The sequence below is a fragment of the Pogona vitticeps genome, chromosome 5 (genome assembly GCF_051106095.1).
Source record: "Pogona vitticeps strain Pit_001003342236 chromosome 5, PviZW2.1, whole genome shotgun sequence".
NCBI lineage: Eukaryota > Metazoa > Chordata > Lepidosauria > Squamata > Agamidae > Pogona > Pogona vitticeps.
This window is the reverse complement of record NC_135787.1, coordinates 61172901-61191904: the sequence shown is the minus strand read 5'-3', so window position 1 is coordinate 61191904 and position 19004 is coordinate 61172901. Positions and strand designations below refer to the sequence as shown.

Below are 19004 nucleotides of genomic sequence, written 5' to 3'. Positions count from 1 at the left end.
TTATGCACCTACAAGGTTCAGTTAGATGTTGGGGGCACATAACCCACTTTCCCCTCACAATGAGATTTCTTCAGAGATATGTAACTCAGCAGTCAGATGTGCACTTTAATCCCATTTTTTCTTGCAATGACTAGTCACAAAACAAAGCACACTAAATGCAAGATTCATATGTGAAAAAAATCATGCAATGATACACACGTGGGGGTAGCACTTGTACAAGAACCATGACAAAGAGCATTTGGCCTTATAAAGCCCTAAGAACCCACACTGAACCAAACAGAATACTCTGTCTCTATCTTCCCAACTGCAGCCTCTCAATGAAAACATTGCTCCTCTTAGCAACATCATTCATGTAATTTTACTTTTTACATCGATACTCTGCCTCTCCATTCCATTCCTAAGTAGTGTTTAAGGTAAGCAATAATCATAAAACACTATAAAAACAATAGCAAAAACACTATAGTGAGGTACTGTATCATCATGTGCATACAGAGAGAACCATTACCAATGGCTGCCTCACAAATGTAGTACTAGCTCCCTTTCAGGGTTAGTTCTGTAATCCCATTCAGCGATACTGGCCGGGATATTCTGGGAACTGCGGTCTAAAAAAGCAACATTTCCAAGCTCTTGACATGGAGTCAATGTCAGGATTTTCTTCTTGCAGGTTAGCATTGTTGTAATATTGTACAGGGTGTCAGCGTTTACACTCTGCATTTTTAGCTGTTGATCAATTTTAATTTGGCTTTTTAACATACAAATCCAACCATTTTATGGTCCTTGCAGGCTGTCGTGTCACTTTTGAATTACAGTGACTCCACAAACACAATATGAAAGAAATATAGGTAGAAGAAGGATTGCAGAAGTTGCATAATGAACCTTATAAGATGATGTGTGAAGAATTGATTCCAGTTTGTGGTTCCCTTCAAAGGTGCCATTGCCCCCCTCAGGTGACCATGCGGCTCCCGTTGAGAATGACTGCTTTAGAAGACTGCTCAATTCCATGGGACAGTTATAGTCTCTTAACAAAATATGAAGATGGTTGTTGTGGGTTTTTCGGGCTCTTTGGCTATGTTCTGAAGGTTGTTCTTCTTAACGTTTCGCCAGTCTCTGTGGCCGACATCTTCAGATCTTTACAGATTCCTGATTTGCCTTGAGACTCATTTGAACTAAAGGCACATCCTAATCAAAATGAAGTATGATTTCCTCAAAATAGTCAATAGTTATTTTAAGGTTCCTGTTCAAACAGGACTGGTATTTGCCTTAAGAATGTAAATAAATTACTATTTTTCAGTTTTATGTGACCCAAGTGCCTACATGTTTTATGTTATACAGTTCTCTGATTTTTTTTTTTTCTTACAAGATTTTGACTATTTTCTGTACTGGTTTGTAACAACTTTTTTTGTTTTCTAATTAAAATTCTGCTTGATAGATACTAAATAAATACCCTGCCAGTTACTGGCACCGATATGATTGTTCTCCAAGGCAGGCAGTTATTGCATGGCTATGACATAACAATTACTTCCAGAAATACCCAGAAACTAAGTAAATCCAGTTCTTCTGGTAAAACATTATGGTTATAGCCTAATGAAGGAGTGGTTCCACTTCAGTAGTGTAACATAACTTCTGTTCGTTGTTATCATTTCTTTCATCAGATAAGACTCACTGACTTCAAAGCATTCTGCTTATATACCTCCTTATAGTGCTTAAATCACTCTCTAGGTAGTTTACAAGTTGAATTATTCAGACTACACATTGCCCTCCCCCAAGTGAGCTGGGTGCTCATTTTACTGACCTCAAAAGGATGGAAGGTTGAGTGAACCTGGTTACCTGGGATTGAACCCCGGGTTGTGAGCACAGTTTTGGCTGCAGTGGAGCAGTTTAACCACTGTGCCACAAAGCCATAGTGAAAATAATGCCAATATATGTGTGCATAAGATTAGTGCTTTAATTGCTAGCTGTGGTGGGATTGATCTGCTCTCTTTTGTTATTGTCAGATTTCTTTTTAAACAAACAGACAAAATTTGAAACCTTTATGACCCTTCTTGTAGAAAGGGAATTGCTGCTCTTTGAACAATTTGCTCCTCTGTGGCATAACAAGGTTTTGCTTTAAAATCAGCATTTTAAGTGTAATTTGTGTATAATTTAAAAATTGACTTTGTTCTTTAGTGTCATTGGTGCGTCTTAGTTTGAGCACACTAATATGCCATTTTAAATCAAATATTATGTCATTATAATGTCTTATGTATTTTTATTTGTCTTAAATACCAAGATGTATCCCATATCAAGGGCCAGGGTTGTAACATTCAGAATTTTTTTAAAAAAGGAACCGGACTGCAGTTATTTTCAGTTGAGAAACATGAAGACTTTGAGACACATGGAGTTACTTAAAAATATACATATATAACTGAATTGCTACCTAACTGTGAGGATATTGGAACCAGAATTAATTACGCTTTAAAATAGTTTTTTCCAAGTTCTAGATAATGGATTGTTGCATCTTTGTGATTCCGAGGGTGAAAAGAGATAAGAATGGGAAGCTCTACAATTAGAAACTAAGCTGACGTAAGCAACAAAAGACATGTCATTATCATCTAATGTCTTTCATATCTAAGTTACAAATTGGGGGTTGGTTGGTTTGGTGAGTGGCTGTCAGGAGGAAATGTGTCTCTTTGCATACTGATCATGCAAACCCAGCTTTGCAGAATACAGTGGGGTCTTGACTTAAGAACAGCCCGAGTTAAAGACATTTTGACTTATAAACCACTCTCATAGGAAAATATTGACTTGACTTACATACTTAGATTTGAGTTACAAACTGAAAAAAACCCACGTGGGAGGCAGGGAAAGTGCAAAATTTGAACTTTCAGTTAACTGTTGGCCAGTGAAAAGGGTGCCTGTCTGCTTCCTCACTCCTCCCAGCGTTTAGAGAGTGGATTGGGAGACAGTCTTCAAACTGCCTGGTACTGGACTGCCTGGACTGTATTTTCCCTGCCTTCCCTGAACCTTTCTTGACCTAAGAAAAAAAGAAACAAAATATCCCCCTCTAGTGGTCGAAGGCGGAATAGCAGCTTCCCATTAGTTTCTATGGACGGAAAAGAGCAGATACGGATCAAATGGTTCTCAATGCATTCCTATGGGAAATGCAGATTTGACCTGAGAACTTTTTGACTTGAGAACCACCTTCCAATATGGATTAAGTTCTCAAGTCAAGACCCCACTGTAAGTCTCTCCAAAGATAACAGTTGATTTACTTCTAATTCTAAAACTGCTGATCTCATTTGTTTTGATCCTCAGATTCCACTTTTAGATGTGGAGAAACACAGAACATGGGCCACTAGATCTTACAGCATTTGATTAATATCCAGTGGGAACATCCAGGTTGGCATGTCGTGATTCTGTCCACTGAAGTTTCATAGCTTTTATTTCTCTTGCAGATATATAATAAACTAAAAAATGTGCAACACATGGCAGTGTACCTGAAAGAGGATATCCCAGCTAGATTCTATTATAAAAAAGGGAAGTTTGTATCTCCTTTGACACTTGTTGCTGAAGAAGGATGGTTCATAGTAGAGGTAAATCACCTTTATCAGATCTGTAAAACATGTGACGAGTCAAGCAGAGCACAGTCCTACCTAGTGATCTGGCTGGCAGGGGCTGAGCAGGACATTTTGTTGCCTAACACAAAGTACTGTAGCAGATAGTCATGCTCATCTGCCCAAGTCAAGGTACACAGAAGAGATGGAAAAAGTTACTCTTCTGACTACAATTCCTAGAACTCTTGGATACGCTGGCTGAGGAATTTGGGAAGTCTAAAAGTAACTTCTCCTACCACTATACAGCCAAATTATTTTGTTGCAGGGCAAAAATATCTGAAGCACAGGTCTGCATCCTCACTACAAGATATTTATAAAATTAAACAAGTAACAACCTCACTGTGTTTGAACTGCTAGGCTGGGAACAAACCAAAGAAAGTTTGTTGAAATGGATGAGCTGTGTTTGGCTTGGTGGATCATAAGCTGTGTAGTTTTGTGTTATGCTATAGCAAGTCTGTTTCAATTATAAATTAATGGTGATTTTTTTTAAAAAAAACATAACAGTATTTGGGTGTATATGATATATGATATGATAGGTATATGATATTTTGACACACATAGTTCAAAAAAGGTGGAATCATATTTAAATTTTAGGAATATATGGTCTTGTTTGTAACTATAGGAATTGGATTATGTTTATCTTAGACATCTGTTCATATTACCAAGCTCAGAATGGTGTACTTTCTTATCAACATCATATAATTTTTCTTATCAACGTCATATAATTCTTATATAAAAATAACTGTGTTATATACAACCTTTAAGAAAAAGCATTATTGATGCAAGTCTCTTAACAACACGAAGTTGTACTTAACAGCTCAATCTCTCCCATCATGTTGAAAAGATGTAATCAGCATATGGAGATTAGAAATCTCTTAGCCCCTTCAATTTTTGGCATATTAATTTTTCAGATTTCATTTCCACCAAGCAGAGGATATAGAAATTTTACCAAATACATATGCAGACTACAATCCAATATTGGTGACTTTAGGGCAGAGGATAAGGAGTGGATTTTGGAGAACATGCAACTGCTGAGAGTAGAGACCTTCGTAAATAAAATAAAAAATGAGATGAACTTTTTTTTCCAAAATAACAAACTTCAAGACACAGGAATGACAATGATATGGGATGCAGCCAAAGCATACTTCCGAGGGTATGCAATAGAATTTAATGCACAAAGAAAAAAGGAAATAAATAAACAGTACCAAGCCCTAATAACATCTTTAAAGAAAGAGGAAGCAGAGCTTAAGAAGGCACCAACAAAAAAGGGATTGCTTAACAAAATAAATATTTTACAGCATAAAATTAATTTATTAGAACAGGAAGAGATGGAGAAGAAAATTAAATTTACAAGGCAAAAATTCTTTGAAAATGCAAACAAACCAGGAAGATGGTTAGCGTACAGAATAAAAAGGGAGAGAGAGAAAACGAGGATTACAGCAATATTTGATAAGCAAGGGAAGGAAGTATATAAACAAAAAGAGATTGAAAAGGAGATGCATGAATTTTTCACTGAACTATATAAGAAAAGAAAAGGAGAAGAAGAAAGACAAAAAATTTATTGGAACAATATTCCAGAATGGAGGCTGAATCATCAACAATTGGAGAAAGTGAACAAACCAATGACAATGGAAGAGATCAGAGATGCATGGAAGAAACAAAAATGTGGTAAATCCCCTGGTCCAGATGGACTGCCAGCAGAATACTATAAGACATTTGAAGAAATCTTAAGTCCACAATTCAATAAAATAATTGAAGATATACAGACTAAAGGGAAATTCTTAATTCCTGAAAAGAAGCATACATCTCGCTAATACGTAAAGAAGGCACAGATAAAAGACTGACTAAGAATTACAGACCGATCTCTCTCCTAAATGTTGATTATAAGATCTTCACAACCATCCTAGCCACGAGACTAAAGGAGACACTTGAAATAATAATACATAAAGACCAAACAGGCTTCCTATCTAAAAGGAAATTATCATCAAATATAAGGACAATAATAGACATACTGGAATATTACGAAATGCACCCCGAAAAGCAGATGATGCTAATCTTCCTTGATGCAGAAAAAGCCTTTGATAATGTAAATTGGGAGTTTATGCTATCATTACTGAAGAGAATGGGTTTCCAAGGAACATATTTACAAGCAATTAAGGCAATATATACTAAGCAAGTAGCCAAGATAAAAGTTAACGGAAACCTAACTGGGAATATATAGATTGGACAAGGAACAAGACAGGGTTGCCCACTATCCCCCCTACTATTTATTTTAGTATTGGAAATATTTAACAAACAGATCAGGGACAACGAAGCAATCAAAGGACTCAAGATAGAGGAGAAGAATTTAAGCTACAGTACAAGCGTATGCGGACGACTTAGCGATAATACTAGAAAATCCTTTGGAAAATCTTGAAGGATTATTGGAAGTTATAGAAGATTTTGGACAGGTGACCGGATTTAAAGTAAACTATCAAAAAAACAAAATTTATGACAAAAATATAAAGAAGGAAGATGTCGAAAAATTAACATGGAACTCCAATTTTGAGGCGGTGAAAAAAAATTAATATTTAGGGGTGATTATCAAGATTACCAAGAAACCAAGCAATTTAATGAAAGAGAATTATTTAACAATACAGAAAGAAATTCAGAAAAATCTGGAGGATTGGAGCAAACTACAACTCTCATTTATGGGAAGAATATCAGCAATAAAAATGATGATTCTACCCAAACTCCTATTCCTGTTTCAAAATCTCCCAATACTACTGAATTTTAAATACTTCAAGGACTTGGACAGATTAACATCAAATTTTCTCTGGAAACCTAAGAAGCCAAGAATAAAACTTAAACTGCTACAAGATCTGAAAGAAAGGGGAGGGGAGTGGGCTTGCCGAATTGGTTACTATATTACAAGGCCTGCGCGATGACCTGGATTAAAGAATGGATAACTTTAGAAAATCAAAGACATGAAACTAGAGGGACACGATTTAAAGATGGGATGGCACGCATATGTATGGTACGGGAAACATAAGGGCAACTCACAGTTCGGAGAACACATTATTAGGAAGGCCCTAGGGATGGTGTGGCAAAAATTTCAAGCACAAATTTATAAGAAAATCCCATTAATAGGATTTTTACTATGCAGCATTTGGAGATATACTCATTTTCTTATGACAACATTTATTTTATTTGAATACCAACAGATCCTAAATTATAACCTGTTTCATTGTGCTGTAATCATCTATTTCAGCATAGCATTAGGATGTTCTTGTCTGCATACAGTCACATGATTTGTTTCTACTGAATTTTCATCTTAGGTAGCATCTTTTCTTCTTCTTCTAATGTCCAGAAAATATACACTGTCCAAGACACTACCTCTAGTCAGCATGTACCTAATCTCTGATATCTCTTTACATTATTTATAGTCCATGCTGTAACAATAAAGTTTTCAAGTAGCAATGAGAACCAGAGTAATATATCCTAAGACAAGGTTGCAAGGTTATGTGAAAACAAAGACCTTGTTGCAGTATTAAATAAATACAGAATTTTAAACATGTATTTTTCTTCAGTGAGTCATAGAAACAGGCTCATCATGTCAGCCAGATTTCTTGCTCCATTTTCTATGTACTAATCATAATTATCTCCTATGCTTTGATGACCAACCGTCAAAAGCATTTTTCCTGTAAGTTGGAGAACATTAGAATTGCAGCCAGTTGCAGAAGAAATAGTGAACAAACTGGATTAAATTTCTAGATCAATCTGTTGTAATATTGGCAGCTGGAATTTCTATCACAGATAAATTAACAAGTCCTATTCAGATCCCATCAATCACCCATATTAATTCAACTGAATGGTCCATTTGGCAGATGCTCCTTTTCTTATTCACTCTTCCATATGCTGTAAGTAGTTGCAGGAGAAATGTAGGGAACGATGACAGCCACTCTTTGTGGCCTTCATAGATCTTACAAAGGTCTTTGACTTCGTTAGCAGGGATGGCCTTTTTAAAATACTTCCCAATATTGGATGTCCACCTCGACTCTTTAACATCATCAGGCCCTTTCATGAGGAAATGAAGGGCACTGCAATTTCTGATGGCTCAACATCAGATCCCTTTGACATTCGAAGTGGAGTGAAACAGGGATGTGTCCTCGCACTGACTTTGGTTAGGATCGTTTTTGCTGTCATGCTGAAGCATGCTTTTGGAACTGCAACAGAAGGTGTCTATCTCTGGACTAGATCAGATGGAAAGCTCTTTAATCTCTCTGGATTGAGAGTAAAGACCAAAGTCCTGGACCCTTTGTGCATGGCAGGAGAGGAAGTTGAACATGTTCCATACATGTTATCTCCGATGCATTTTTGGTATCACCTGGCAGGACAAGGTTCCAAATAGAGTAGTCCTAGAACGAGCTGGAATTTTTAGCATGTACACATTACTGAAACAGCAACGTCTATGTTGGCTTGGGCATGTCGTGAGAATGGCTGATGGTCAGATTCCAAAAGATCTCCTGTATGGAGAAATAGTGCAGGGAAAGTGCCCCAGAAGGAGACCACAGCTGCGATACAAGGATATCTGCAAGCGAGATCTGAAGGCTTTAGGAATGGACCTCAACAGATGGGAAAACTTGACACCTGAGCGCTCAGCCTGGAGGCAGGCGGTGCATCATGGCCTCTCCCATTTTGAAGAGACACTTGTCCAACAGACCAAGGCAAAGAGGCAGTCCTGAAACCACCCAAAACAGGGAGCTGGACAGGGGACAGATTGTATTTGTCTTCAGTGTGGAAGGGATTGTCACTCTCGAATTGGCCTTCTCAGCCACACTAGATGCTGTTCCAAGACCTCTATTCAGAGCACTTTACCATAGTCTCTCAAGACTGAAGGATGCCTACAAGGGCTTCCATATGCATCCAATCTGACACTGCATATTCAGTGGAAAAGAAGGAGCATCTCAGCTTGAAACTGAGCTTGGAAAAGTTACTTTACTGGACTACAACCTTCAAAGGTCACATTGGATGGCGGATTTGGAGGGCTGTAACTTCTCTAAGGGATTCTTAGTATGGTGCAGTGGATCGAGTAATGGACTAGGACTCTGGAGAATAGGGTTCAAATTCCCACTTGGCCGTAGAAACTCAATGTGGGAGTAGAACTGGTAAAACCTCTCCTTAAATATCTCATCTTGGAAACCCTATAAATTAGTGCCGACTTGACAGCACAGAAAACACACAACTTCTCTAAAGCCTGAAAATAAATAGGGGTGTCAGTAAAACAATTACTGCACACACAGCTGCAGTCCAATTATCAAAGGAGATTGTTCCTTTTTTGTACTTTGCAAAGAACATTTTCTAAAGCAGATGTGGGCAAAGTATGGCTTTCCTTAATGCTGGTGGGTTATAGCTCCCATCAACCCTGGCCAGCACATCCAGTGGTGAAAGACAGTCAGAGCGGCAGGACAACAACATCTGTAGGCAAATACATTGCCCACTGTGGAGCTAATGAACTAATTGTCTTGACACTGAGTCTGTTACACATCGTCATTTCTTATCTTGAATTCATACAGACCTTTTATGTTCATGATTGCAGCTTCACAAAGACAGCTGCATACTAACTCCGTATACCTCTACTGGTGGCATATTCAAGTTCCCCTGCTTTCATGGATGATTTGGACAATTATGTGAGCAACTTCTCAACAAAACAAATTATGCCCTTAAAATTACTGGCTTCGATGTATTTCAGCCGGTAACACAATAAATTGGGCCTGGATGTCCCTTTGATTTTTCTCTGCTTCTATTCAAGATGAGAATGGATGCCTAGAAACTGTCAGCACCATTGACATTTTTAACAAAAACTTGAAAATACCCTTGAGTGTCCATACATTTCTTTGCATCTAATCATCAGCAGATGTACTAGATAATTGAACAATTCTTGCTGACAAATTATATTTGTTTCCCCATCTCCACCTATTTACACTGACACCATTCAGAATGAACAAAGGAGAAAGGGAACTCTCATCATACTGCAGGGGGCCCCTGCACTGCTGATTTGTTCAATTTGTTTCCAGGAAGCACATCATTAAGGCATTACTCACCATGTTTGCTAGCATCCACCTGTGGCCTGCCAAGGACCTATGTACTTGGCAAACTCTCTAGAGCCAGGATGGCATAACACAAGTTAAATTTTTCAACAGTATTAGATATTGTTGTCTAATGGGCTCAGCCAGTTGTGTGTCAAAACCAAAAATGTAAATACTCAACGAAAAGGTGGCATGCATGGAGAAAGTTATCTAAAGACAACACAATTTTCCATGTTAAGTGTGTACATTCAATACATTCAAATATATTACAAGTTTTTAAAATATATAAATAAATGTTCTGGTGACATATGATGTAACATAAGGGATCCTCACCCCATGATTTTGAGGTGAGCCCCCTCTTGGAGCACAGGCTCCCTGTGTTAATAGTGATCCCATCAAACTGTTATATCACCAGCATTAGTCAGTTGACGTGGAAAATTAAAGACTGGCCACATTCCTCAGCATTACACTAGGACCCCCATGTCTGCAGGGGATAGGTTGCAAGCCTTCCTGTGGATGCTGAAAACTGTGGATAATAGCAAACACGACATATAGCATGGTAAAAGAAAAAATCCAGAAATATGTATTATCACCATATATTACCAGAACTGGCCAATAGAGGGAGTCAGAGACTACACTATGCATTATTTTACAACAAAAATACATTACAAGGTATCTGACCCCATGTATATTGTGCCCAGTTCTGATATGTATTTCTAGGGTTTTTTCTTTTAATATTTTTAACATATTCAGACTGCAGTAAGTGAAAACGTGGATATTGATCCTGCAGATACAGGGGTGCTACTGTACAGTGGGGTCTTGATTTAAGAACGGCTCGAGTTAAGAACATTTTGACTTAAGAACCACTCTCATAGGAAAATATTGACTTGACTTAAGTACTTAGATTTGAGTTAAGAACTGAAAAAAAACCACGTGGGAGGCAGGGAAAGTGCAAAATTTGAACTTTCAGTTAACTGTTGGCCAGTGAAAAGGGTGCCGGTCTGCTTCCTCACTCCTCCCAGCGTTTAGAGAGTGGATTGGGAGACAGTCTTCAGACTGCCTGGTACTTGTACTGCCTGGACTGTATTTTCCCTGCCTTCCTTGAACCTTTCTTGACCTAAGAAAAAAAGAAACAAAATACCCCCTCTAGTGGTCGAAGGTGGAATAGCAGCTTCCCATTAGTTTCTATGGACGGAAAAGAGCAGATACGGATCAAATGGTTTTCAATGCATTCCTATGGGAAATGCAGATTTGACTTGAGAACTTTTTGACTTGAGAACCGCCTTCCAATACGGATTAAGTTCTCAAGTCAAGACCCCACTGTACATAGAAATTGGGAAGTGGAACAGTGGGAACCACAGCCGCCTAGAGTGGTCATGACTGACCAGATAGGCGGGATATAAAACAAACAAACAAACAAACAAACAAACAAACAAACAAACAAACAAACAAACAATACATTCAGATAAAACAGAAGTGGGCAATTTCTTGGCATCAAGTAGCCAGATTGATCTTTTAGAACCCTCAGGCTGCACCATCACTGAAACTGAAATGAAGGCATGAAAGACATTTTCTGTGGTCATGGTCTAACCCTGGGATTGACATTGTAGTCTTGTAGGTGCCAGGTTAAAACATCTTATTTCCCTGGGCATTAAAACTGTTTTTCAGTAGCATTGTTTTATTTCACTGATGAATCGTTTGTGTGCTCTTATTCACTTTAAATGTATTTTATTGTTGATACAGCGGACCCTCTACTTATGGAATTAATTCGTATTGGAACGGTGGCTGCAGGTCGAAAAGTCTGTAGGTCGAGTCTCCATTGACCTACAATGCACTGAAAACTGATTAATCCATAACCGGTCATTTTTGTTCCGTTTTTGTTCCATTTGGTTTTTTTTTCTGGTCTGTAGGTCAATTCTCCGGCTGCAAGTCGAACCTAAATTTTGTGGCCAGAGAAGTCTGTAACTCAAAAAGTCTGTAGGTCGAGCCGTCTGTAAGTCGAGGGTCCACCGTATGGTATTTTAGACACTGCTCTGCAATTCATTTTAAGAAACAAATATACTGTATATATTTTTCGACAGGCAGAGGATTGAATAGGAAAGTGCTGTAATTAATTATGTTAAATGTATGTTCTCTATTTGCAGAACTGTAACTTTACGTCAATGTAATTACATTCAATTTCTTACTTGACATATTTTCATTCTCCACCTTTTCTTGGAAGTAATTTTGATTAGTTTCACAATGAAACCTCTTCATAAGTAGCTATTACTATAGATTACAGTCTATATAATGATGAACATGATGAACAAAGCTTCTTTCCCCAACAGAGCAGAGAAACTCTTCCATTTTGGGAGAACGGCACAGGAAAAAGAGAAGCCTGGCAGAATGGCTGGCATGGCTATGACAATGAACTGATGGACATGAGAGGATTCTTCCTTGCATTTGGGCCAGGTATGCCAACCAGAGGATTAGATAATCACTATAAAGATCCTGTCCCTTTAAGTAGTTCCTGTTTTGGGGTGGTATTAATTGCATGTGGATAACTGTGGTTCATTGAGTAGGTGACCACTTAAGAAAACAGACAGAAATACTCTGTGCTTCATCAAGTAACATTTAACTTGATTCAGCAGCTTAAGGACCAACCAACTTCCTTCAAACATCTGCTGGCCATTATGATCCATTTAGAGTGGATACATTTTCTCCCGTTACTGCAGTTATGACTTGCTGAAAAGCACAGAATAGGAAAAGCCAAATCTTGCAACGTTTAGGATCTCAAATATTTTAAAATCCTAACTCTAGATTTATCAAAAGTAACAGAAATGTATACAGAACTGATTTCCTAGATCCAGAGCACTCAAACATTATCCAAGGATAATGAACAGTTCCTTGTGCATTAATTATACTCCTGTCAAAATGTAGCCCAAATATACTGAAGGCAAATCAGTGGTGCAAAAGAGATTGAATCATGATCTTCAGGTCCAACTGCCTTTGATTCACCTTATCTGAAGAACTGCATAATTCACGTGGTTCTTCATTACACAAAACCAAAAGTCAGGAAAATTATAATAAACCAGGTAGTTTGTTTGCTTAGGGTCATCTGATAATGTATTTCACTGTATGGCCGTAACTGGACACACAAATCAACTGGTAATCAAAGGCATGGAAGTTAAATATTACTGTTAGAACCGCACCTCAAAAATGAAGGTTAAAGTTATTAAGGATAACATTTGAGCTATATAAGGAGAAGTAGGAAATGCAGACAAGATTAGTTTACAGAAAAAATTCTTGGCTGGATTCTGTCCAAGGCTATTACAACACAGAAAGGAATGAAGCATGTTTGTTACCGTGAACGTCATCCAACTGGACTGAGATTCTACTGGAAAAGTAATAGTAGTTGTTACATGCTGTCAAGTCACCGCTGAGTTATGTCAACCCTATGAATGAGAAGTCTCCAAAGTCCTGCTTAGCTCTTATAAATTCAAGGCTGTGCCTTCTTTAGAGAGTTAATCCAGCTCATATGTAGTCATACTTTTCTCCTGCTGCTTTCCACCTTTCCCAGCATTACTGTCTTTTCCAACAAATCTTGCTTTCTCATGATGTTCCCAAAGCAGGACACCTTCAGTTTCATCACCTTGCCTCAGGAGGTAGTTCAGACTTGATTTGCTCTGGCTCTCCTCCAGCACCATATTTCAAATGAATCAATTTTTTTCCTATCAGCGTTCTTTAATGTCCAGTGTTCACACCCATACATAGTGACTGGGAATACAATAGTATGGATGGTCTTGGTCTTGGTCTCTAATGATGCATCCTTACACTGGAAGATCTTTCTTAATTCCTTCATTGCTGCCCTTCCAAGACTTAGTCTTCTTTGATTTTTGGTTGCTGTCTCCATTTGGTCTGATGATTAAACCAAGCAAGGCATATAAAATCTTTCACTATTTCAGTCTCTTCATTGTCAATGTTAAAGCTGTGTAGTTCTTGTGTAGTCATGATTTTTTGCGTTCTTAAAACTCAACTGCAGTTCTCCTTTGACATCCTTCTTTCACTTTCACTAAAAGTCATTAAAAGTCATTTCTGCTTTTTGCCAGTTAGATGGTGCTATCTGCATATCTTAAATTATTCATTACGCATTAAGATAATCAGGGGACATCCACTCGAGTGTTGGGAGAGTGAGAATAGACAAAAGAAAATATTGTTAGCATGTTGTTAGTCTGTGGAACTCCTTGCCACAGGATGCAGTGATGGCATCTGGCCTAGATGCCTTTAAAAGGGGATTGGACAGATTCATGGATGAAAAGTCCATTGCAGGTTACAAGCCATGAGGGGGATGTATAATCTCCAGGCTTAAAAGGAAAGTACCACAAAAGGCCAGATGCAGGGTATCAGGAGACAGGTATCTTGTTGTCTTGTGTGCTCCTAGAGGAGTACGGTGGGGCCACTGTGAGATACAGGAAGCTGAACTAGATGGGCCCTTGGCCTGATCCAGCAGGGCTCTTCTTATGTTCTTATGTTCTTAGTGTTGAGGCACACACATTTCTGTTTGAATAACCCATATTTTCTCATGATCCACACAGTCAAAGGCTTTGCTGTAAAGCATAAACTGATCTTCTTCTAAAACCCTTTGATGTGCTCCAGTAGCCAGTGGATATTTGCAATGTTATTTTGAGTGCCTATTCCTTTTTGAATCCAGTTTGTACATCAGGTGCTTCTTACTGCATATAAGGTAAAAGCTTTTGTTGCAACACTTTGAGCATCACTTTGTTTGCATGGGGAAATGAAGCAATGATCTTATAGCTATTGCTCTTTTTGGCATCTCTTTTCTTGGGGAATGGAATGTATATTGAATGTTGCCAGTCTATGGGTCATTGTTTTGTTTTCCATATTTGTTGGCACATTCTTTTTGACAGATTCAGTCTCTGTGGCTTGAAAAAGTTCTGTTGTATTCTATCTACACCCTGGTGATTTATTTCTTCCTAGTGCTTTCAGAGCAGCTTTCACTTCACTTTCTAGAACTTCAGGTTCTTCTTCATCAAAAGATTCCTCTTCAAAGGCATCTGCCATCCTTTTCTGTATAGGTCTTCTGTTTCCACCTTCTCTGGTCAGATAGTGTGCTGCTTTGTTGGTCATTGAGCAATCCTAACTGAGACTTAAATTTCTCTTTGATTCCTTGGGATCTTCTGGAAGAGATGTCTTCTCCCCACCAACTTTTGTTCTTCTTCTTTATTTGCACTGATCATTGTAATACAGTAGTTCTCTTTTTCGCTACATGAGTCACTGAAAACCTGCATTCATGGTTCTGACCCTATAGCTGTCACCTTTTTACTTTTGCTTCTCGCTTGTCCTTTACAAGTCTAAGTGTTTTAAGTCGAAAAGTAAAAGTAGGATAAAGGGACAAACTAAGGTCTAGAGCCAGAGATGATATTAAAGGGTTTTGCAATAGGTGATGTTTGAAAACAGCACAAACTGAGCACAACCCAGCAACCAAATACTGCTCAAACAATGGTTCTTTATATATCTGTACCTGGTTAAAGTTGCAAACTATAAATACAGGAGGTTCTACCTTCGTCATCTAGAAATGTCTGTGGGTGGACCAGCAGCTGAGCAGTTATTTTTATTCTGTTTCATTGAGGCTCTAAATTAGGAGTGCACAACTGAGGTCCTCCAGATGTTTTGGGACAAAAATTTTCATATCTATGCATCCCTGGTTTGAGTTGCTCAGGTTGTAGGCATAAATGAATAAATATATAAATATTGGGAGGACCAGAGATGCCCACTCCAGCTCTAATTGGCGAGTAGAATTTTTAATGCAAATTCAGATACAATATGATCAGATCAGTTGGTATAATGTGTGTTCACATAAACACTACGCAGAAAAAGTAAATAAATATAGGCTGTATTTGCCAACTATTATTTTTGCTTATTTATTTATTCATTTGTCTTATATACCACCCCATAAGAGGGACGTGGTGGCATTTTGGGTTAAACCGCAGAAGCCTCTGTATTGCAAGGTCGGAAGATCAGCAGTCGTAAGATCGAATCCACACAATGGAGTGAGCTCCCATTGCTTATCCCAGCTCCTGCCGACCTAGCAGTTCAAAAGCATCTAAAAATGTGAATAGATAAATAGGTACCACCGCGGTGGGAAGGTAACGGCGTTCCATGTCTAGTCGTGCTGGCCACGTGACCATGGAAACTGTCTACGGACAAACGCTGGCTCTATGGCTTGGAGATGGGGATGAGCACCGCCCCCTAGAGTTGGACACGACTGAACTAAATGTCAAGGGGAACCTTTACCTCTACCTTACCATCCCACAGTGCCCACATCTGGGCAGTTTACAATATAGTTATGCAAGGAACGCTTTGACCCTTGGCAAGCTGGATACTCACTTTACCGACCTTGGAAGGATGGAAGGCTAAGTCAACCTTGAGCCAGCTGCCTGAACCCATCGGGATCAAATTCAGGTTGTGAGCAAAGGCTTGACTTGCAGTATTATAACTTAATCACTGTGCTACAGGGCTTTTTTTTTTTGCTCCCTTGTTTTATTAGATACAAAAGTAAAACAACTGTTACATTTCAGAACAGTAGTATTAATTTTATGTGCAAGACTACCATGAATACCAGAGATATAACATGTCTCAATGTCATTTTGTTTCAGATTTCAAGAGTAACTTCAGAGCAGCACCCATCCGATCGGTTGATGTTTATAATATTATGTGCAATGTTGCAGGGATACAGCCACTGCCGAACAATGGATCCTGGTCGAGAGTGGCGTGTATGTTAAAAAATAATGCCAGTTTGGCACAGACATTCCAGTGGAGCAGCTCTGTGCTGGCACTAATTCTGTTTGTATTGTTTGTATAACAGACCTTGTTACTCTGGTTCCAATACAATGTCAGTCAGTGTATCCAGTTTTTCCCCCCCTATTTGCCACTTGAATAGCAGCTTTAACAGAATGCTGTCTGGAAAAAATTATACAAATTCAGGCCCCCAAAGCCCTGCCTACTTTCAAGTGCTTATGCACTCTAAGAAACAAGAGATCTATCTATCTATCTATCTATCTATCTATCTATCTATCTATCTATCTATCTATCTATCTATCTATCTATCTATCTATCTATCTATCTATCTATCTATCTATCTATCTATCTATCTATCTGTCTGTCTGTCTGTCTATCTGTTTCTCTGTCTCTCTGTCTCTCTGTCTGTCTATCGACAGACAGACAGACAGACAGACAGACAGAGAGAGAGAGAGAGAGAGAGAGAGAGAGAGAGAGAGAGAGTTATATGGTTCATTTGAGGATGGAGGGTACATCTTGTGCACTACCAAAGATAAACAGAAAAAACACCTTCAACAGTATTCATCTTTATATCCAAAAATCAAGCAAATACTAAACCATCAGGTCCACATGTGGAATAGTGACCCTCTGTCCACTGCTTCCCCACTAACCTTTGAACCTCTGGTCTTCATCTACATTGTGAGGATATAGGGAGCACGATGTGTTCAGCTCCCCTTTAGTCCATTCCTTCTACCCAGTGCCCACCGAACTGTAGGTTGTCACTTATTTACAGTCTCCTCAATATTCCTGCTGTAAGCTGAAGACTTCAGGATTTAGCATTTCACTTCCAGTGAACACATTGATTTTACTGAAACTGAACTGCAGTGTTGTTCCATTTCACACAAGCTGAAAGACCCTGGCTTCTTTTCCATTCCGGCACAGAAAATATCTAACGCGATGACCACAAACCTCTGCATTCCTATGCTATGCTGATAGCTGATAATCAGGGGGCTAAGTATTGGGAGTCTGAATCCCCACTGTATGTCTCAGAAGAAGGGCCAACCTGTGTAGCCTTGGGCAGGTACACAGTCCCAAGATGCTCCCAGAAGAAGAGAATATTCTCTACTTTAAAAACCCTGGCAAGGGTCACAATAGGTCAGAATTGACTTGACAGGTCATTATTAACTATTAATTATTTTATTTAATTTTTCAAAATATTTCCTGATGGAAAATACCATAGAATCCCTACCATTTAGAACCAAATTTAAAATGGGCACTCAGTTTATCTTAATGCCAGAGTGAGCACATATATACCTTTTACTCTGATCATGCAGATCAATGAAGTCACAGCTAGAGTAGTCCCATTGAATCAGTGGGCATTTGGTGAGTCGATTTTTCCATTTGTTCTACTGATTCAGTGGGCCTACCCTTGTTATGACTAGTTACTACTGGATTTCAGCAACTGTCTGTAGAAACGGGTCAGATAACAAAGCTGTTGCACTATTTTATAGAGTAGACAAAAATGTTTGCTTTTGTAATTATGTTCAGCCTTACTTGTCTTAGGAACGTGCAATGTTGGTATATATGTTAAAAGGCAACTTTTGAAAAATCCTATGTAAAAATTTAGAAAGACTGAGAAAATGCATATTTGACTGCTTTGAGTGATGATGTTTTGAATATGATAGCTATACATTAGCATTCCCATGTTTCTCTCACTTCCCCTCCTCTCTTCACTTTTTCTCATTCTGCCTCTTTCATGGTCATACAGATATACTGTAAAGGTTGACAGAAGAATTCTTTAATAACTAGTAAACATTGATGCATTTTTAAAAAATGTTCAAGTAAACCCTCAAACCCATTGGAAAGGGAAAAAGCAAAGCAGTCTTTTGTTATCAGGCTATTGAGTATAAAAGGCAATTTAGTTCTTTCTAAGCATTTGCAGTAGCTGGGAGACAAACAGCTATTGTTCAGAGGTCTGTGTTTCTCATTAATAGACCAGGCTTTTTGAATTCTTTGGAGCACCCCCCCCCCGCCACACCATTAAAATATAAAATAAAATCATCTGAAAAAAGATCATTAAAAATCCTCGTTTGTCAGCTTTAGTTTTCTAACAAAATATGCAACCAGGAAAAATATGCGAACAATACGTACAGTTAAGACTCTGCATTCTTGTGACCCAAAACTTTTAGTATACCTTTGGCTCTGCCTTACATAATCCTGAACATATTTGCAGTGCAATTCTGTATATGTTTACTCAGGATTAGGTTCTACTAAATTTAGTGGGACTTCTTCCCAAGTAAGTGTGCATAGAACTGCAGGCTTAGGCACTTCCTGTTTATGGAAGGCAAAGCAAATTTGGCACATCACTCTCTTCATAACCGTTGAAACCTCCAGATTGCATCAGTAGAATAGAGTTTTCATTTGAACTGAACCCTTATTGTGTGCATATAGAAAATCAGGGGCTTTACTGAATGGTGCTAGTTGAATTCTTGCACAGTTATTGGGGGGCAGGGTCTGCAAGATGTGTAGAGTTTTAATAGGGGCATTGTGCAAATGTTTACAGCAT

The 19004-nt window shown here is 38.5% G+C and overlaps 1 protein-coding gene across 2 annotated transcripts in view; it reads left to right on the top strand.

Annotated features, from left to right (window-relative positions):
* ENPP6 (ectonucleotide pyrophosphatase/phosphodiesterase 6) overlaps positions 1 to 18509 on the top strand; it is a 59093-nt gene extending 40584 nt beyond the window's left edge. For both annotated transcript variants that reach the window (XM_020802803.3, XM_020802794.3), the window contains exons 6-8: positions 3435 to 3572; positions 11989 to 12112; positions 16318 to 18509. In XM_020802803.3, the coding sequence (XP_020658462.3) occupies positions 3435 to 3572; positions 11989 to 12112; positions 16318 to 16523 (468 nt within the window). In that variant the 3' untranslated portion in view covers positions 16524 to 18509. The remainder of the gene's footprint in view (positions 1 to 3434; positions 3573 to 11988; positions 12113 to 16317) is intronic.
* Positions 18510 to 19004: the final 495 nt, after the last annotated feature.